This window comes from Tenebrio molitor, chromosome 6 (assembly GCF_963966145.1).
Source record: "Tenebrio molitor chromosome 6, icTenMoli1.1, whole genome shotgun sequence".
NCBI lineage: Eukaryota > Metazoa > Arthropoda > Insecta > Coleoptera > Tenebrionidae > Tenebrio > Tenebrio molitor.
The window spans coordinates 9,180,969-9,204,010 of record NC_091051.1 but is presented as its reverse complement, the minus strand read 5'-3'; the positions used below and the strand labels follow the sequence as shown (position 1 = coordinate 9,204,010).

The 23,042-nt window shown below is 33.9% G+C and overlaps 1 protein-coding gene across 1 annotated transcript in view; it reads left to right on the top strand.

Annotated features, from left to right (window-relative positions):
* Trim9 (E3 ubiquitin-protein ligase Trim9) overlaps positions 1-23,042 on the top strand; it is an 88,478-nt gene that overhangs the window by 52,653 nt on the left and 12,783 nt on the right. Inside the window, exons 2-3 of the mRNA XM_069052228.1 lie at positions 14,754-14,849; positions 20,124-20,357. Of these exons, the coding sequence (XP_068908329.1) occupies positions 14,754-14,849; positions 20,124-20,357 (330 nt within the window). The remainder of the gene's footprint in view (positions 1-14,753; positions 14,850-20,123; positions 20,358-23,042) is intronic.

Sequence of the window (23,042 nt, the reverse complement as noted above, 5' to 3'; positions counted from 1 at the left end):
TTGATACACTATTGACAGGTTAACAGTAAATTGGTACTAGAGTTTTTTGCTTCTATTTCATCATAGAATCATGTGATATAAATATTATACGCAATTTTTAATACACCCTGTATATTAAAATTAAATTATAAGATTTACAATTGCGGTCTGAAAAACGTCACACTTCAGACTTACATGAAAGTATCGTTTATGACAGACATTAGAAAAAACGTTATCTACAATATTAGTTTTAGAATTACTTGTTGACAATACATATTAGCAAAAGAACGAATAAACTAACAGTAAGGATTAAAAAATATAACTACAACCATTTGATGAATAAAACTGAAAAGAAATTTGTTTGAAATTGCGCTGGCTGAACGAATGTTAGGAATTCAAGTATCTGGATATTACTCAAGAGTTTGGAACAGAAAAGTGCAGATATGTTCAGCTTGATGGAATCAATTCACTGCATTTATTGTGCAGAAAACTTACTGCAATGAGAAATGCATGCAAAAATACTGCACTAATTCCCAACAAGGTTTTTGTATTACGGGCACAGATTTAACAAAACCTAGAATCTCATATTTTGCGACATAATGTCAGGTTTTTGTACTGTTTTTCTTGCGAGAGACTTCTCCGTTAATTGAGAAATTACAGTTACTTCAAGTTTGTAAAGCTTTTGTGACGGATTCATCAAGAGTATTTGTCATTTTATAGAATATAAATAGACACTGCATTTCTGGTCATAACATGCATCCATTACAATTTTATATCAAAAGTCTTACGATTGCAGATCTGTTTTATCATTTTTGCCAATGTGTATAAGACTAAAGTATGCTTTTACTGTAATAATAATATGTATTTTATATTCCAATTTTAGCGAAAATATTTGAAAAGGAAAACCAAACTATGTGTTTCTTAATTCATAATTCATAATTAAAAATGTTTGTTTTGAGAATTGGCTCGAGTTGTGGAGCCGAAAAAATAAATCTCTTAATTGTAGTAATCAGGACTTACTGGCCCCTGTGATAATAATAATAATACTATGTTGGCTGAATCGCCTTGAAAGCACTAATTACTATTCGATTAGAGAAGTTAAGCAACGCTGGGTGCGGTCAATATTGTAATGGGTGGCCGCCGGATAAATCCCGTTTTGTTACATTTGTTGTCATTTCATTGTCATTACTTTATTGCTTGAGAAATATCCGTAAAGATAAATAGATCCAGCCTTGATGCCGTGCCCTCTTTTTTTATATAATAATAATAATAATAATATTGTTACAAATTCGTATACATACCTGTAAATAATCTTTTAATGTGTTAGCTGTTAGCACATTCATGAAGCCTAAAAAATAAAATGAATTTGATTGAATTCAGATTATTTATTCATTGTTATTAACCTAATACATATTTAATTTTTCACCAAAAAGAACATTATCAGAATGTTTATATTATTTTATTGATAGTAAAAAGCGATCAAATTAATTTGTAATCTAGTTATCCATGAATCCGAAATCGTATGTCGTTACTTGAACTCCACGCTGCAATAGACACAGCTTGAAACACAGGTTAGATCTCGACATATCAACCTCAAAAGACATTCGGATTCAAATTAATTTGATCGCTCGATATTAGTACTCATAGTTTGAATTTCGTATAGGTTTTATTACGTTTGTTAATAAAATGGTTGCTACATATTCTAATATGCATAAACTGAGCTTTTACATTCAGTCTTAAAATTCGAAAACGTACAAGAAGAAATGATTTTGAAAGATGTTGAATAAAGAATGAATACCTTAATTACGACTATAAAAATTTTTAACTATTCTATTACTATTAGGCACTGTAGAAATAGTAAATTAATTCTGCTGGTACAATTTGAATGAGACACCTTGTCAACGAAAACGTACTTTGACTATTGTGAATTATAAATCAATCAAGCAGTCACTGCCGTGTTGAGTGCGTGCATTCAAGCAATACCATAAATTTAATTTGGAGTCGAGGGTAAATTTTTGCATTGTATATGCATATAGCGTGTCACGTGTCTGGCTGCATTCAGAGTCGGATGATATTGTCTGGCCTATGCAGCGGTTACTCATTGATTTTAAATAAAATAGAAAAACTAAAAGATAAGCAAAGTTTAGAAGGGAAAAGGACGACAAACGTGCCGAAACGATGGTTGTCATTGTGCACCGAGCTTGGCTTGGTTTGCAATCGCCCCTAGAATTGCTGTAAACCGACAATACTATCATCACGAATACGCTGTCGTACGATTACAGTCACCTGCAGCTGAATACTGCAGGAAATCACGCAATAATGCCCAAATACGAACAGATGTACGAACATTTAAAGCACAGTTGTCATTGAAAGTAGTTCGTTTTGTGGGTGCACCAATTCTGTTTCCTGGTTTTTACTAATCCGATGGGAAAGGCTGCAATGTACACAAACATGTTCGATGCAGCTGTATCAGATTATTTTTTTCTTTAAAACGCACCTATAAATCTGCTACTACACTATGTATTAACGATAAAGAAAGTATTGCGTTGTTATAATATTAAAAGCATGTAAGTAAGATTACACAGTAAAATACATGTTTCGTGCAAATTTAATTTAACAAAATTGAGTAGACCAGCGGGTGTGTTATAGATTCTAACATCATTCCATCCCACTTAAGAAAACTTGCTAATGGGAATTCAGGATCAACTACATAGATTGTATTAGAGAATCTTCTTCTTTTGGGCCATAACCAATAATCGATACTTAATTATATTTAAAAAGGAGACTTCACGTCTATTATCTCGATCACATGTTTGAAAGGCAAGGCAGATCAAATATTGATAATCTTACATCTAATATTTGCCATATTAATATTTGTTGTTTCGAAGAGACAAATACGTTTACAATATTAATTTTTGAAAGGTTGCAGCTGAACGACATAATGTTGGAGTGAATTTTTATTCCAACACATGTTACGAACAGGTGAAAACAATTTAATATTTGTTCAAGGTGTGTTAAAATAACTTCGTGAATACAACTGTTGCGAAACAACGCAAAGAAATTTCCATTGAAACACACTTGGGAGGTAATTTTGAAAATGTTATATGGCCATGCCGAAAAGAATAAACATGAAAAGGAACTCATGCAAATAAAATACATAAAACTATAAAGTTTATTATAAAAATTAATTTCGGTTTTGTTGAAATATTTTCTTTTCTATTCGATTATTATTATTATTATTAGTAAGGTATAGTTGGAAAAAATGAAAGAACTTGTACTCTGTACATTATAAATCTGCATCTAGGAGGCAATGGAAGTGTGATTGCACACTTGCACACCAGAAAAGTTACTAGCCGTTAACAAATGTCAGTAATGAGATGAGGCCGAGCGACTGACCCCCGCTTCTAACCTTAAAATAATACGCTTTTGCTCAAAATTTGTTTATTGTTGATACATTTCACAGAAAATACGAATTAATTGTTATACCATATTTTCAGACTGGATAACATGGTTGGCAACCATAACAAAGCAAACCACGAGATGCAGGTCTTTAGCCAGTGTCGCCAAACTAAAATCAGCTTTCCATAGCCGCCCAAGATGCAAATTTATAATGAATTAAGTATAAATTAGTTAATTATCATCAGGTTGAAATTTGACGGAAACAAATCCATGTACTTAATAGAGACACTAAAACTTGTTTATTGGTTTATTGTATGCGTCCATTTTTCTTTAACAGCAATAAAGTAATTCGATTTTGTAAAATGCAGTTTAATCCAGTTCAACTTCTTGAAAGTGCAAGTACATAATGCGATGAGATACATATAGTCTGTTTTTTTAATCAAAAAACCACCAATGCCGCAATTTACACCCAAAATAGACCTGGCAACATTGTACGCTTTTGACATAGGGTGAAAATTGTGATAATATAAAAATTAAGGTTATGTTGAGATATTAGTAGCGCAGCATATTAATAAAGTTAGTAACAATACATAATTTGAGAGTTTAATAAATGTCTCACTTCGCGAGACAATAATAACACGTTCAAATTTTAAATGCGAGTTTGCGTACTTTCAAGGACATTAAAAATGATAGGCGTTGGTAGCTGTAGCCAATAGACAGCATTAAATTCCCTAAATTATTAAAATTTTATTATTGCAAACCTAAATCAACAGGTCGTGGTTCTTTGATTAAAAAACTTATTTGACTTATTTTATAAAATTGACAGTAGATTCAAAAATTTCCATTTAACGAAAACAACAATACAAAATTCAAAATGCTACTGAAAAATGACGCACTTTTGAACGGGTTTGTTTGGAGGGATGAAGAGGGTTGTACACCACAACGTAAATCCCTGCAGGCTGTGGGTAAGTCGCGAAGAAATACACAGACCGCAGGCTAAAGCAGCTCTCCATCTACGGAAAATGTACATTTGGAACATGAATGAAATTATTCACTTTGAACTATTAGATTATAATCAAACTTTTGCAAAAGAAGTCAATGTAATTTCGTAGCGCGTTCAAACTCTTTCCTACGCCCTGTTTTGTTCAAGACAATACAGAAACTAGACAGAGTGGTAAATTTTCCTTCATGAGAATCCAGACGGAATAAGTTTCTTAATGTTGATGAAATAGTGAAGAAGTTTTTCAAGTCAAAGCTACAAAGTCATTGAATAAGGCGTAGAAAACTAGGGAAAGTACAAAGCGATCAAAAAGAAAACAAATCAGAGCAGGCGTTGCAAATTATCGGTCATGTCGTAGCGGAATCATACACAAATAATAAGCGTAATGGGCGTAGATAATGCTGCTTTATAATAAATCATACTTCATGAATTTTAGACGTTGGAATTAGAATTGCGGATTTTATTATTTATCTGATAATGGCGAATATTTTTAAAATAAGTAAGAGAAACATTTTACATTCGTAAAAATGGGTAGTTTACCAGCTTTATTGCCAAACACGACGCCACTGGTAAGCAGATTTTTCGGTGAAATGTCAAAGAAATGTCAATTTTAAAGCAACGGTGTTGATGTTAACCTTGAAAAAAAGTTTTCGTTTCCTGTAATTGATAGCAACAATTATTATCCCCGAATAAGTGGTAAAATAAGTTTTACCGTTGAAGATAAAGCATTAATTAATTAATAGTAGATTTTTCGAGGGATAGGCAACCAATAAAACGATCGTGTATGTCAAGTATACATATGCGTATCAGTCCATCTAAGACAAGCTGTTCGATAAAACAAAAGAGCACTCTTGATTTGTTTTCTTGTTGATCACATGATTAATTGAAGAATATTTTAGAAAATGTATTATTTATGGAGCGTCTTAGGAGATATACATACTTAATAGCAGTAGGAAGTGCTTTCCTGCACTACAGGAATCCAATGTCAGGTCTGACTTAATAAATTAGTCATAACCTGAAAGCAAATGCTCCCTTCTAATTGTGTGAAATTTAGATGTTTTAATAACAGTTCCTCGTGAAGAAGCCAGCAATAATTCACGTGTAAATCTGCAAGTGTGCGCAATTTAACATTACGCAGAGGGAGTAAACCGTTTTGGTTTATTAACACCTGTAATGATGCCACCCCATACGAACGGCACCGCTGGTATGTAGTAGACAGATAATGAAAACCATCATTACAAAACACAAATTGTGTAGACATGTCGCTGACTTGAAGCACCCACTATAATTATTACCGAAGCACGTTTAATTAAAACGTTATACTACAATAGAATATGAACAGCATGTTTTTCCATCGTCGTCAGTTCCAACCAAATGATGAGTTAACAAAAGAAATTCCAAGTAAACTTTCTCTAGGTTGTTGTTTTGACAGGTTGGCTATCGATTGTTCATGTCGTACCATTTCCATTATAATTATGTAAAAATCCGACGTTTCCTTCGGAATTTATTAAATATGCAACTAACGTCGTTTTGCTTTCGGCACAATTTGAAATGTCCTAACGGGGCTGGGATCCATGTTACGACGGATAATGACGGGATCGCACGGTTAATCTGTAATACGCATGTGACTCTGTTTAAAGACAAAAAGACACTACTGCAGTGCTTGAAGCATTTGTGTAGGTCTTGTGTCGTCATAGAAACACCCCAGCACCGCTCGGAAGGAGACAAATTTATAGCCCAGCAAAAAGTTTCATTTAAAATTTGCTACATCATTTGTAAACCTATTCAGGCAAGCTCTATTTGGGTGAATTGTCGCCAACACTTTGGTTCGATTTGGGGCGGTTAGAGAGAGAACATGGATCTTCACTTAACGGTAATTCAGGTAACAACGCCGTAATTACGGATTATAATAATTATTAATTTATTGGAGTTAACTGAAGGGATACGCCTACTTTTAAATTCGGGATACTGTTTGTACAAACCGGGGTGCCGAAGCTTCCCTTTTTAGAAAGATAATTAACCGATTCTCTCCAGTGCTGCACTTCCGGATAAGAGGATTATAATACTGTAATAATTAATAATATCCTACGCCACCCCAATGTTTTGTCTATTTGGTAGCCGATAATACCCCTTTTCAAACAATGTTACCAGTTTAATCAATAAATGCCAGGCATTAACATGTTTCAACACACAGTTTTGAATTTTTTAATGGAAACGCATGCTCCCCTACATTCTTGCAAAATCGCGGTTTGTTGACTTTGAGAATGGGTTTTATTAAGGACGAAAACGAAAATAGTAAGAGTGAGCTGGATTCGAGTGCAAAATTCGATCAATTTGTGGTGGAAACAGACTAAACATATATTTTTAATTTTCTCGGAAATGTAGCATTTCGTCTGCAAAGTTTAGGCTACACTCACGATTTCCCAACAAAATAAAACAACATAATACCCTAGTACTGCGTAAAACTAGTTTTCAATTATAAATTAACAAGTTGTGTATATTTTTTCCACCAGAAATCCAGGCTTTTGTGGTTTACTAATACGAGGTCCATTTGCCCGTTTCAAACAATGACTACTAAAAACAGTACAACTCCCGTTGTGACCGCAATCAGAAAGTTTTAATCCAAATTACGTAACAAGAGTTTGAGACTGTTATTGTTGTTCTTTAAGAGAATTGGCCAGTGTAATTATTTCTTATTAAAGCACTTTAATAAAAAATATTGTGCTGTTTTTGTGATTTTTTTTCCATAAAGAAAGCTTTCAGGCGTTAATTGTTTCCAGGGTAATTAATATCAGTGGCGGCTGGTAATAAACTGCAGTTGAGAGCAGCAAAACTGAAGACTATTTTTAACACTTATTTGCTCACTTTATCTACACTTCGATATTATCAGGTACGTTAATAAAATCGGATAAAGAGTGTTTTAAAAAATTCTACGAACGCATGTCCAGCATAATATGTTACGTTTAGCCAAGTGACAAACATCTCACCGTTTATGACAGTTTTCGCACTAACGTACAGTTCAATCATATGTTTTAAGCGAACTTGAGTTTGACAATCCACATCTAAAACGTTTTTACTATCATGCTGAGTAGGCGTTGAAAAAAGTAAAGCATTTGGAACAGTGTAAAGTTTGAATTTCCCGCCATTTGGCACGAATGACATTTCTTTATGTTTATTTGACACATGATTGAACATGTTTGTTTTCAGCAAAGAGTGCCCTTAGATATTTGCTTCGAGAATAGGAATCGTTATTGTTATTGTATTTTTAATCTAAAACATTGCAACGAAAGGAAAAACAGAAACATTTTTGTTTATAAGTTTTATTTTAACTGTCAAAATGCTCTAATTACAACTGCCAATTTACACTTTAAAAAAGCAAAACAATTGACGGTTTCCAACACCTTTCCAGCCCAGGATTTCATTTGAACGCCCCATATAAGCACTTAAATCAGATTTTGTACACATGTCAGTTTTTGACTTCTTTAAATTTATTAGAACTTCTGACCAAACAAAATAGAAAAGAAAGACTTCTAAAAGATTTCCCCTTCTGTTATTTTTGGAAATACGTCTTAGAGGAGATGCTAATTATCCCACTCTAAAACGCTTTCAAAAAAATTCTGCTTAATTCGAAGCAAGCATGATAATTATCCCATTACCTACATACTTACTAAGAAACTTGCTTCTGAAGGCCAATCGATTCAACACTTCAGGATTCCTTTCTGCAGTCTTATTTCTAGCCAGTTTCCTCTATCTTGGTCACTGTAGGAAACTGTAGATATTTATAGCATTACAACATTTAATAAAAAATCTTCGTGTATTTTTTGTTTGTTAGCAAGCTGCCACTGCTTTCCGTTGTCAAAAGGAAATCCATGTTTCCAGACGCAAAAAATACATTTGATGAAAAAAGTTACGTAAAGCTTCACGTAGGTGGTTATGTTTTCTATCCTATAATAATTAAGCTTCGTTGGGTCAATACGAGCACAAACTCGATTCGGTTCAGTAGTTAACAGGTTTAACTATCCCATCGTCTAATAATTGGAACAAGCAAATCGGGGACAACTGAATAGATCCAATCTGGTTCGAATTTGAAATGTGGCTCACGGTGAATCCGAAATACAGAACTTAAAACACGCTCGAAACCACTGCAAAGAGTTTTTTTAACTGATGGTTTTAACGAATAAGTAGTTGCGAGTCTGCAACTGATAGTTGTCTACAAGTTATCTAGTGCCTAATACTGAAAGGTTTAGTAACATCGTGTTTCGAGGAGCGATTTAGTTTGCATTATTGTATAGACGTTCTGATGTTGTTAGAAAAAATAAATGCAAATGGGGGAGTCTGTTTATTCCTTTGATGGAAATAGAGTAAACGAAGCAAAAAGTCAACTGTAGGGACTGTCTCTTTGCTCTCGCCGCGTCTGCATTGAGTATTTTAAGTATATTTACACGTCATAAACAGCTGAAATTGCTACAGAAGTACCCTAAACACCACCAGAATTAAACAACTACTTTGACGAGCTCGCGAATAAACATTGACTTTCGGGAGAAACTAAAATGTTGAACAAAAACGCCTCTACAATGCCCTATTTCTCCATTTTAAGCTAAATTTCTCGTTTTACACTTAGCGAAAAGTTAGGAAACTGTTTAAAATGTATTCAGCAAGCAAAGTTTAAAAGCAGCGAATAAAATCCGTATTTAAAGCAGTTTGGAAAGAACGGTCCTGATTTAAATACTTTCGAATTAGTGTGGGAAATTGATGTTTGAGAGATGCAAAACGCGATATGAGAAGAGGAATAAAAAAGACCGGAATGCTTTTTCGTGTTCATGTGACATCCATTTAGACAAATGAGTGCGCTCGACTAAACTTCGTGAATAGCTTGACCCCTACAAAGCTCCATTTGAGGTTTTCGGTCTTTCAACGTTGAACCCACACACATCTCCGAACTGAATGGGAAGTTTGAATCATTTTATTTGATAACGAAATTGCGTTCATAATCGCTTCATCCAATCATTAATTAACATTACCGCCGGTGCTAATAAAAACCGGGGCTCGTTAATGAAATTAATGGACAGATTTTTACATATTCTGCGTGACACGAGGGCACCATTGTATTTAAAAAATCAAATACCAGATGATTTTTTTAATTTTCACATCAAGGCACCTATGACTTTGTTGACAAGACATATTCAGCCAATGCACTAGACATTGACGCTATTTATAACCTCAAATTTAGAAAAACGTAACCTAATTCAACAGACAGCTTTGCTACCAAATTGAGTGCAAAATTTACATGGCCTCCCATTGTACTATTCCGAATACGGAATCTTGGCCACAACTGACATTTAACTGACAAATATGTGCGAACTGGCCTTTGAATATAACTTGATATAACCCAACTTTTGACTCGATAATGCCATTTCCCTGTTTTTTTGATGTCACAAGAAAAACTTCAAAGTGATTTTTAATAATTGTCATTTATTAATGACACTAATGATTGGTTTGCATAATTTTTTTAGAAATGTTTAAAAAATGTTGGCCAAGATTCCGTGTCCGGAATAGTACCAACACAAGGTGGATGCATTTTAATAGTGATAATAAATAATATTCAGTGTTGTGTGTTAAGGCTTTAATAAATTCTTGCATTTCCGTGGAGAACAAGTCCAGTTTAGAATCACTTACTTTGATTTGCCACTCTTCAATTTATAATTGCTTTGATGCACGTGTCAAAACTTCACTAGTTTCTATGACGGCTGTATTATTAGCTAGGCGTTAGTTTCCGGTAATATTTGGAATTGAACGGTACAAGTTATAATTTCCGGATAAATGCCCTAACAGTACCACGCAGCAATCATTTTCCGGAAAGGTAGCTAATGTTTATTGCTTTCTAACATTATTCTCTGACCTCTGACTATTCCCTGATAATATTATTTCTTTCAGGAGGAATTTTTCGGACGTAGGTAGGAGAGATTTTAATCAAACAACAACTTCCAGGCTTTAAAATCTTTGATACTTTCCTCTAAAAAAAAAAAAAAAATTGCAACTCATCAGATTAGAATGATATATGTACCTACTGATATTTAGAAAAGAATATACATAGATATTTTTATTATTTTAAAGCTTTTTCTTTGTAAATATATTTTGTTTTTGTGCTACCTGAATCCTTTTACATAAAAAAATATTAAATATACTTTTCAAAATCAGTTTCTTCAAGTTTCTACTGTCTAAAATTGTTTCAAAACGATCAAAAATATTTCAAACGATGTTAATGTTTTAGTTATTCTACTTTCTGGAATCAGCCCATTTCAGACGTGTTAATTGTATCAAAGGCATCCTTCAAGAAAATCGAATTGGCATTGTTAGACGTACTTGTGCACCTCTTGTACCGTACACTTAAAATGATCAAACCGTCATTATTGCGATGCTACAAAAGCAACAAGGATTTGGAAAAAGGGACAGCTAATTTAATTTAAAACCCACTTCGCCAAACAAACGGCGAAATTGTCATGTCAAGCATGTGGACCCGACCGTTCTATAAAACTAATTCTGCTAATAGAATTTTAACAATAAATCAAAGTTAATTCCGCCATGACGAATGCATTTCGTATTATGTTATCAGACCCGTTCGTTGACAACCCCCGATTTTGATATAGTCCCCTTCCCTTTGCTGTGGCAGCCATATTATCGTAGGTGGAAACAGAAGGGAAATTCTCTTGATACAATTTAATATGGCGGAAGAGCTTTTACTTAACAAAAAATAACAAACAGCTAATCCGATTTATGAATGCATATCTACATAATGGAACAAGTGAATATCGTCAGTGATGCATTTCTAAAAGGCGAAAGAATCAAATAGCAAGTTTGCTCACGTGGATTTACATTAGTGGACTTCATTTAAATTTTAAATAGTTCTTTGAAGTGCACGGACGTTTCGACCATATAACCTTCACCAACTGACGTGGAGTATGCTTTCCCTTACAAAGTGTAATTAAGTTTATGCAAACTCGGAAGTGTACATTGGCCATTTAATATCACCTAAAGCGTTGTAAACCGTACAATGTAGAGAGGGTACTAAATCTTGCCCCCTAATTCATCACTTCTATTAGTTTGCAAATTTATCACACCTGCTGTGATCTTTTTCACAGAATTTTTCTATCAAATATATATATCTAGAACAGCTTTCTCAGAATCAGTACCTAAAGATTTTCAGACGAGCTTTATGATAATTATCGATAATTAAGCTTTCCAAAGCTGTGTATGTTATTTTTTTGTGAATTTCGTGTGGCTCCGAGTAGTAGAAACCATTTCCTGATAAACTTAAGGCAAAGTTCTGAGAGAGATGCCTCAAATTTAATTTGATCAGCGTTGTTGTGTGTAGTTGATACAACTTCAGCTCTAATTTTTCTTCTCCAGATTGCTAAATTCGCCATACCCCGTTCTGCAAAACTTCGCTCTTTAACTAATTAGCTTAACAACGAACCCTTGTTTCTTCCGTCGACTCCCTTAATAAATTCGTGGTTTTATTTTGAGTAAAAACAAGTTAAGCTACGAAAGTTGTGCAGTGAATTTAAGACACCTGTACTACGATCGAATTTATTCCCTGGAAGCATAAAATTAAGCGCCCCTCTTTACTTCCGCCCGTGAAGGACACGTTGGAAACGTTAATTTTATGGCTTTGTTTACCCCAAACATTGTAAAGGACACGATACATGTTTCAGACATAATTTGATACTATCTTTCGGTTTAATAATTTCCCGCTCAACTTGAGCATAATGCACGGCGACGAAGAAAGCCCAATGCTCAAATTAAATGAGGGAGTGAAGGCGTTCGTAATTTAGATGCCACATCTAAAATACTAAGTTTGCGTTTTGGAAGACTCACAGTTAAGCATTCCGGTCGTTTAGTCGTTGAAGTAATTCTGTATTATTTTATAATTTATGGGGATTTGGTAAATAACTTCGTGCTGCGGTTTATGTGTAATCATAAAAACATTCATTACCCTCTTCTGTCTACACGTTCTGCACAGGAGGAAAATTGTGAATATTTATTTTACAGATTTTAACTGACGATGCTTTAATAACTGTAGTAGTTATAAACTATTTTAAGCAAAATTACAAAGACGCATGATTCGTGAACTGATAGAAGGATTATTTTTGCAAATTCGATCTGAAGATGGAATATAAAGATTTTACTTTTCCCTCTCTGTATCTCACCACAAATATAAAATAAAACCAGAATTTTCTAATTTCTAAACCTGGCAACACCCCGACATAACATTCACAAGAACTTAAACAAAACATCTTCTCGTCACTTTTCTACAGCAACTAACCCACACTGATCCTTATCTTCGTACCATTTCTCATTGTCATCCGACACCACTCGATCATGTCCAGACAAGTTTTCTTAACAATGACTACAACTCACGTGATGTGGAGAGCACCACACTTATATCCACAGTCACGATCGCATAGGTAAGAAACTAAGCAAGTTCACTATAAAAACGATCTTACAAAGAAGACCTTAGTTAACTTCCTGTATAAACTCCATCCCCTATCTCCAAAGGGCATCTACAAGTTTTCAAAACGGCAAAGGTATACAATCCGGTTTCTTATCGAATTCAGCAGGAAAGTGGTTATCACATTATCTTTAATGAGATTTTAGTATTGTCTTCATCAGACTTCTACCACAAAAGAAAATTTGTACTGCATCTTCACGATACAGCACAACAAAAGCGTCCAATTCCTTTTTTTATCAAAGCTTTCCCTTCACCTCATTGTCCACGATTTACCAGTCCTGACCACTTCGTCAATTTAAATCCACCAAGCTCAGTGCCGTGTCTTTCACCTCTGACGTGGTTGACTTGAGTTACCTTCTTCTCTTCTGACTTTGAAGTTCTATTACTGTGAAGAAGCTTCTTAGAAGATCAGCGAATCCTCAATAATTAGGTATATCCCATGTTGAACCGCAGATTTGATGTGTTGCTGGAGATTTTTTGTGATTGGTGTTAAAAGTTGCTTCTATTTAGAAAAATGAGTATGGAAATGGTGCTATTTTGCTTAGAGGATACTTTTTTTTAATTTGTGCTAGAACTTGACACATATCTATACTCTGTTTCTGAACCCGATGCCGCAAAGCCATAAAACGACCGAAGCGCTGACAGATTCCAGTGCGTCCAAAACATTTCATCACGGGAAGGCGTAATGCTGCTTATAGAGCATCACAAGCTGCTTTAACATTTTATTCTACGGTGAAAATTTCCCATTGCACCACTGTTGTAGTTCCTAGTGGTTCTCATTTTCCCTAGGCCATTCTACTGGTATTAAAATCTTACAATTCAACTTTTTGGATTTCCTGCTATAAAGTATCTCTTATCTGGCATCATGTTTTTCTCACTCTTACGCCCGCACACAGCTTTCAGAACAAGGATGGCCAGTTTGTTAACGTGAGCCGAGCGCAAATATCTTCCCGACAAAGAACTTGCACGTGCGTGTGTTAAACGGTGATTATTATTGATTTATGACAATTCGGTTTTACGACTTACCGGCATCGAACTCAGAAATGGAGTATACTAACCTCCATCATCAGATATGAGATGCCTCGTGCGTGAAAACATATTGTTGAATGGCTTCAGCCGTAGAAGCCTTCGAAACAAATTTAACTTTCCAATTTTCAGCGTTGAGACTTTGTGTTTTTCTCTTGGTTTATTTGATTTGTAACAACAAATCCAAAAGGTGACAGTTCAAATGAACAAAATTTTAATTTCCTTATTACTTGCATAGAGTGTTACTTTAATATTACTTTTGAAGTCGACTTCAAAGTGGCAAAGCTAATAATTTAGTCGAGTCTTTCACCTTCACATGCGTACATGAACTGGCATCAAGTCATCTCGACGAAAACGTTGTCTAGATCTTACATAAGCCCTTTAAAAACAATCTTTCAAACCGAATGTGACTTTCAATTATTCTCCTTCACTCCGGATCTTCTCCCCTTTGATTTAGTTCAGTCTTTGCATGTCTTCCTTGGGAGTATTTTTATTTTACGTGTTTCGAGCTAAACTATCCGGAACGTTAACATTCGCAATGATACTGTTACACTACATTTCGTAATAACAACATACATTGTTAATAATGTTTATGGAACAGCCCATTTTAGCCGAGTAAGCACGAACCAGAATTGTCGGTTCAATTGGGCGTGAAATCAAACCTATTGCGATATTGTAAATCTGTCTCCGTACTGGACCGCGTTTAATCGAACCGTCCCAAAAGTAATCTCGATTAGATGTCACAGGAGACCAGTTTGCATAGAATTGTCTTTTTATCTACTACGGTGATTTTTGTTTTGATTTTATATGAAAAACTAATCTGCTTTGTTTTTATTTCAGACTGAATTATCTCATAACTTGCAACAGTTGTCTGAAAGAGCCAGATCAACAACTGAATTCATCCAGCGTCTCAAGGGGATGAGCGATAAAGTTAATGTAAGTAACTCCACCCGCTGACCCGTAACTTTACTGTCTAATCTGGAACGGTCTCTTTGTTTTTAGTAAATCTAGCTCTTAGTTTTTATAGGACTTACAGGATGAGAAATTAGCACAGATAGCAACGACCTGCAGAGTCTCACTTGAGACAGTTTCTATCAAATTTTGTAATACATTTTTAACATACCAGCTTAAATGATATACGAGTACATCATAAGATTAAAAAACTGAACAAGAATAATTCATCTATTAAATTCACTTTTCTAACCGTAACATGATATCAAAGAGACCACAATTAGTTTGCTAGATACTGCTTCTTATTAGTGTATGTTGAAAAAAAGCACTGAAGAGAACTTTATCAAATTTAGAGGAATCATAAAAAAATAATTGAATAAACAATCTGTCAAATCTGTTAGAAATTAAATACGGCAACAACAAAAAATTTAAAAAATCTTACTTCTGTTTTTTTTTTGTCTTTTGTAATTTATTTTTTATTTTGTTTAATCAAATTTTCTTCATCAAACATTAATAAATATTATGTCCCGGTAATGTCTACTTATTTAACATTTCTTTGTTAAAATTGTTTGTTGTTAATTTTAATATTGACTAACAAAGTTGCCGCAATAAAAATCCTTGAGAGCGTGGGATTCCTCGAGTCAGAATACGTTCTAAGTTTATATTTTCACCACTTCCTCAAGTATACTTGTCGTGAATTTTGAAGTATGGGTAACCAATAAAAGACTAAATGAGATCCATTAGGTTGCAATAGAAAAGATATTTTAAATTGAAACAGAAGAACAGAAATACGTTTCATAATGAAAAACTGAGTTCTTTGACATTACATGCTGACTATACTAAGGACAACGTAACATTTTATCTGCCCCGCCCATTTCATTTTCTTAGTTACCAATCAAATAGACGATCTGATTTACACAGTAAAAATTTCTGACATTCGAATTGTCTTAATGACATTTTATTTGTTAGAACCTAAAACAATAATTGTGGACTTGACAGCAAAATTCTAACCTTAACTTTTTTACGTGGCAAATGTGATGAAAAGTTGTACAGATTGAATCTGGCTTTGATTCTGATTGGTCAATTTTAGTGGGCGGAGCAGATAAAAAGTTATAACGGCAATACTATAGTAGAAGGTGTTCGTCACATTATCGTCAAAGAGATGAACCAAATTGCTGTCATTCTGATCTTTGATTAAACAACCAATACCTTCTCGTCTTATAAGTTAGAATACTGATATCAAACATTAAACATCTATTATTTTTTCTATTAATCATTTTATCAAAGGATTCTGGATAAATTGATGTATCATTGAAGATGATTTTTGAATCTTTGGGTTTATATTAGAGATATATCTTCAAGTATCTCAGTGTACTATCTATCACATAAGACTAGGAATGAACAAAACATAAAAGTGAAAGTAGAAGAAAAAGTGAAGAAATATCAAACAGTATGACACTGAGGAAGAGGTCCTAGAAGCAATGCAACAAAAAAATAAAGTTGAGAACAACGGAATGATCATATTCCTTAATAGAAATTAGTATCGGGTCTTCATTTAAATTTATCCTCAAAGTTGGCGTTGAAGAGTCGTTTGTAAACGCACCACTTGTCAGTCTGCTGAGTAAAACCACAAACAACGCAAAAAGTGTATCGGTGGTGCGTTCACAATCGACTCTTCATCGCCTACTTTGAGGATAAATTTAAATGAACACCCGATACAACATAAGCATAAGAAAGATAAACACAGAATAAGTAATTCAAACCAGTCAAGTTACCATGATCAATATACAGGGTATTTTACGAGAGATAATGAGCCCGGCGGAATAGAAAATGCAACCCACAATACATCAGGAGACAAAGCCGGATATTTATCGCCTCCATGTCCAGGTTTACATTCCAGTGTATTGTGGGTTGCATTTTCTATTCCGCCGGTGTCATATCACTCGTGAAATACCCTGTAGAGAATGACAGAGACGATGATATAAGCTAGGTTAAATGTGAAAAGTGCTGGTAAAGAAAGGATAAAAAAAATATAGGGTATCTAATACAGAAACTGTAGCTGAATAAAGCTGTTGAATCGGGAAATAAGGATAGAACCTGACGTGGCGAAGATTGAAAGATTTATTTAGTTTTTTATAATTATGCGGACATAACTTATACGAGTATATAAAGATGTAACAAAATAAAGCTTCTTAGACCTCACCCAATTACCGTGGAGCATATGGTAAGACAAACTGAACTGTCTTTTTAGTTGTGCTACCCTCACGCTCACCGGATGCCTCTTTACACGCAAAGCAACAGCAGATTAAATGTAATAACCTCAAAACCATGACAGGTGGTACAGCTGCTGCACGAGAATTACTAACAAATTATTATTATATGGTGGCGTATGTAGTTAACATTGAACCTTCAGATGTGTAATGATATTTTTCTATAAACCAAAAAAAAAAAAGAATCTAAGGTGCGGATAATTATTGCGAACGAAGCCGGTTATCATAGTTTTTAAACTTTACATAGTGACTGATTAAACTGTGAGAAAAGGTTGTGTCACACTATTTAGAATAATTGTTGCGCATGCAGAAAATTGCACACTTTCTTTTCAGAAAGGGTCAATAAAACGAGAGTTGTGTATAGTTTTCCAAAGGCCCTTTGAAAGTGTTTGAATATGCAATCATATTTTTGCCATCGTGGGACGCAATCCATTACATTATATTTCGATGGATACATTCACTGAACACGTTTGTATTCCCACAGTCAATGTAGTTAAAAATGTAAACTTGCGGCAGACAGAAATTGTGCTCCCGTTTTGTAATTTTTCATCACACTGCATCGTTATTTCACCGTCATTTACATTATTTGGTGGCATTATGTAAGGATGAAATTTGAGCGGGTGAAGCCTCAGCTAATAACATTAGACAACATGCATGCAGAGGTACCTACTTAGACCTTAGACAAGTTCCGAGAGCTCTGCTTGTACACGTTTAAGAGGACGTTAGTCCGAAGGGATAGATCTTGCAAAATGTATGATACGTTCTCTTGAATATTATAACAGCAAGTGTGATGTAAGAGGTGATCGATATGACAGGTATCACTAAAGGTGACTGATGTGTTTAACTATGAATGCCATCGACCGTAGAACTTGAGTTGTTTTACTTTTATGCAGTAATAAAAAAATCAATGAAATCTTAAATTGTGATACAAAATCAGAGTGTTTATTTTTTATAGATACCATAGAGTTAGCCAAAAAATGTGTACCTAAAAATAACGCTTTTCTAGGTCTGGAGGCTCACCTTGAGGTCTGGGCCCTCTGCGGCGGTCAGACTCATTTCCACAGAATAAAGTATATATTTTGGGAATCAATGAGTAGTGTATTGCACAAGTTAATTTTTGAGTGGGATATTTTTCACAACTTTCCAATCAGAAGAAAATACTCTACTCGCATGGTTGTTTAAAAAAAAAACAAATTACCCTCATATCTTATTATTAATAATTGATGCTTTTTCTTCACTTTACCACCTATTCTGGGATAATTGTTGCTTACAATTACAGGAAACGTCCGTAAACTTTGCCGAAATTGAGAACTTTTTTCAAGGTCAACAATAAAACTGACGTTTCTTTGACATTTCACCAAAAAATCTGCTTACCAGTGGCGTCGCGTTTGGCAATAAAGTTGGTAAATTACCCATTTTTAGGAATGTAAAATGTTGCTCTTGTTTATTTTATTTATAAATTTTCTCCATTCGCACATAATAATAACAAAATGGACAATTATAATTCCAACGCCTAAAATTCATGGGATATAATTTATTATAAAGTGGCGTTTGAGACCACAAGTTGTCTACGCCCATACATTGAACGCTTATTTGTATAGGATTCCGCTACGACATGATTGATAAATTGATAATAATTTGTAACGCCTGCTCTGATTTGTTTTCTTTTTTATCACTTTGTAAATGTATTATGCAACACTAGCATCTACTTATTTTGGATCAAATGAGGATCGTTTAATCGAAATAAATTTCAGCAAAACGAGTATATCCTCAAGATACAACGTTGGAGCACACTAAACGTTATTGGCAAGTCTTTTTGTTTTCAATGAAGAAGAATTTAATGAATGTAATGTAATATTAAAGTCAATAAAATTTAATGTAAAGGAGTTAAACGATCTAGTAATACAATTGCATTGTCTCTATCCTCGAAACGATTCGTAATGAAATAATTCAGAAATATAACAAAACATATTAAATTTTGTTATTATTTCTTGTTATTTTTCATTCCGTTGTCTATGCTTACGTGCTTTGAAGAAACTTTTAACGTAAGACTGGATTAAGAATTTAAAATGAATATCCTTTTTAAATTAAAAGGTGTCAGGTTTAATTAATCAAGACAGAATCAATTTGAAATTTTACATAATTATTAACATATGGGAATATATACGTAGAATAATAATATCCAGAGTAATAACGTCACAAGTGACCAGAATTTATAATTTAATTAACATGAAATGAAGCTTTGTGCTTTGCGCAAATATTTGGCAAACCTTCCATTTTCTTTGTGTCAGCAAACACACGTTTTTCATTAATGTCAGTCTCCTTTTTTCTCATGTTTTCTCTACACTCGAACGAGACTCTCAAATTTCCATATAATTACAAAAGTTTTAGCTATCATAAGACGACTTTCATCAGACATAGTCCTAGTAAACTTTTCTCGCAGAAACCAAACACACTGGCACACAATCACAAAAACGCCATTCGCATTCTAAAATGACTTTTTTAATACAAAACTCTGATATTGGCAGCACAAACGACGAAAGTTTCACCAGAATTCCAGATCAATAGGGCCTTTAATTAAATATAACTCGTACCGCACTCACAACCAGACTGAGAATATTAATAATCCATGAAGTCTGCAAACATTCTTCTAAAATGCAACAGTTTATTTTCATAAAAACTGAAATTTGTCTCGATTAGATGGTACATGATTGTAGAGAGCTCTTCGCAATTGATTTCGCAGCAAATTCGTCTCTTTCGAGATATTTGGAAAATCAATGGGTGGCAAATTGTGTAAATATTTGAGGAAGAGGATCTGAATCATTGAGTTTACTTGAGAATCATCAAAAATAGGCGCTGCAAGACATGTTTCAATTTGAAAATAAGTCCGTTACAGAATAAACAGTAAACGATGAATTTCATGTAACTTCAATGAAAGTAATGTAGATGTTATCCTTTTTTGTACGTCTTGTATGTTTTATGTTTGCAGGAAAACTGCGAAGAGTTCGAGGCAGTGGTATCAGCTCAATGTGATGCATTAATCGAAGCCATTCACCACAGACGCTCTCAGCTACTTGAGTGCATTAGGCAAGATAAGGAATTGAGGGTTAGAGCTTTAAAGGAACAAGTCGCTACTTGCACCACTAGATTGCAGCAGACGACTGCGTTACTCCAGTTTTGCATCGAAGCACTTAAGGAAACCGACAGCTCTGCTTTCCTGCAGGTAATATAAATAAAAATCCAAACTTACGATCTTGTCTCAGCAGTGTCTATAAAATATACATTACTTGCATGCAGAATTCGTTAAGAGAACTGAATTACGACCCTCTTCATTCCATGGAGAATGTAAGAATTATATAGCCCAAGAAATTCCTGTAGGAGAAAGATGTAACAGGAACAAACTATTTACGACACTCGCGATCCGCATTTTTGCATTGCAAATACAGCTCAGTAAAAATTTTTCATTCGCTGGTACTAAAAGATTCCCGAAATTTACGAGCGCTTTCGATTTAAAATATGTTACACAGGGTTGGGACAGATGGCAGTTTTTCATCAAGTTTCAGGTGGCTTTTAAAAGAAAATTGAACGTGAAACGACCTAAGTTGTGACGCTTCATCAGTATTACGTTAAGAAATTTTAACGAAAACATCGTTCTGTCTATTTTATGTAGGTAGCATTTATATTAATTAATATGCAGAAGTAAATTTTTTCGCTTTAGTGGCAGAGCTTTTAAAACTTTTCAGGTAATTACTACCAGATATGAATTTTCCAGCCAAGTTTTTAGTACAAAATAAGGAAATATTTTATTAAAAATTAGCTTCAAGCTGCAAAATGTTGTAATATCACAAACAATTCCTTTGGTTGTAAAAAGGAGAGTTTTTTTAATTTTTCAACAAAATAATTGTAGGAAAAAAAAAATGTTTTTCTTTTGTACCTAAACCCACTCAATTCACCCCATTATCACAGTTTCGTCGTGCTGTCCAAAAAATAGAACCACGAAGATGTAAACAATAATCACGAAGGCTAAATATGGCTAGATGTGGACAGCAGCAATAAACATGTTGTTCTAGTGAACCGGATCATTGTCGTGACGAAATAACACACCACGTCTCAAATTTGCTTTTTTTTCTTGATACCGTTGCGTAATTTGGAAAACAACGCTCACTGCGTCTACTACATCAAATAATAAAACCACTCCATCAGAGTCCTATTGGCAATTTTTTTTTTCTGACAAATAAGTCAAAATCAAACCAGACCGACTTAACACAGCGAAAAATAGGTGTACGCGATTTCTCTGCATAGCAGTGTACAGTTCAATCATAAGGTTTAAGCGACCTTGAGTTTGACAATTCACATCCAAAACGTTTTTACTTTAAAGGCTGTATGACACGATGCTAAATTTTGTAGAAAATTTGTTAGAAAATGAGAGAGGACCAATGAACGATCAGGATCTGACAAAGACAGACTATGATCCTGATCGTTCATTGGTCCTCTCTCATTTTCTAACAAATTTTCTACAAAATTTAGCATCGTGTCAAACAAGCTTTAGAACAAACTTAACTGAAAAAATCCAAAAATTTGTTATTACCTTCCATAGTCACCTGGTATTATACCAACCGAATTTTATATTATCATATCAATAAATGACAATTTGTTTATAAATAATTTTTGGATTCTTAGTCAACCTCTTTGTGAATGACATACCACTCTTTTAATGATTCAGTGGGTTGGCACTCCCGAATAATTGGTACGCCTACTCATTTGTGAGAGAATTGTCTGTTGACTCGCTTTCTAGGTTAAGATTCAAGAAATAAATACGGTCATATTTAAATTTGACAGTCAATTGCACCAACGTAAAATCGTAAATGTGTTGCCAACTGAACAAAAATAAATTCAATCATTAAAAGTCACCCGGTATAGTCTGTTTCAATTCTAAATTTCCACTAACACTGTATTCTACGTTGGAAATACAACCGGCAACACTGTTTGGTGAAAAATGCGTCAAATTGTATTTGTTAGGTTATCTGTCGTCAATTTCCGTTTTTACAACTCAAAATTTTAGAGTAAAGGAAAAGAAAACCTTTTTTTAAATGCAGTAAGTAAGTATGTAGAAAATCAAATTCTAAAAGCAAAATAACTTATGAACCAATTTTAATGTTTTCGAATCATGTTTATAAAATAATTACATTGCCAACTTTGGTTATAAGAATCCCCAATTTAGAAACATTTTTATTTTGTCAACATAATTCAACAGGTGGTAGCTGCTATTGATAAAATTTATTTTTTCTAATTTTGACATATAAAGTGACACTTTTCAAAATTAATTGACGTTTGGAAACGTCACACTTTTCGTAACTGGTTACGAAAAGTAAAATCTTTCCTAACTGGTTAGGAAAAATTTATTGTATCATCAATTTGACACTGTTATATTTTTTGTTTTTAAGCAAAATAACCGTGCCTACTTACCTACTTGATATTTTAACACGATAATAATTTATTATTAATGAAATTTATTACTTCGTTTAACGTTTGAAGAAACTTTTTTTTTGTCAAAATTAGAAAAAATCTTGTATGTAACACATTAGGAAATGCAATTTTGTGTAACTCGTGTGATTTTGCGGGATCTCGCTGCGGTCGTCCCGCAAATATTCCACTCGTTACACAAAATAACGAATTTCATAACTGGTTACATAAATAGCTATTGGAACATACACTGTTGATAATAAGTTAATAACTATTTTGTAAAAAACATCTTATTTCTTAAATATCTACGAAGTTCATGTTTACATTGTTTCATAAAAGAAAATATCCCGGCGCACCCACCAAAATTCATATTCATTCTTTCAATGAAAATCTGGAAAACAAATATCAATCGTGGTTTTTCAGTTTAATGCGTCTTTCTTTACTG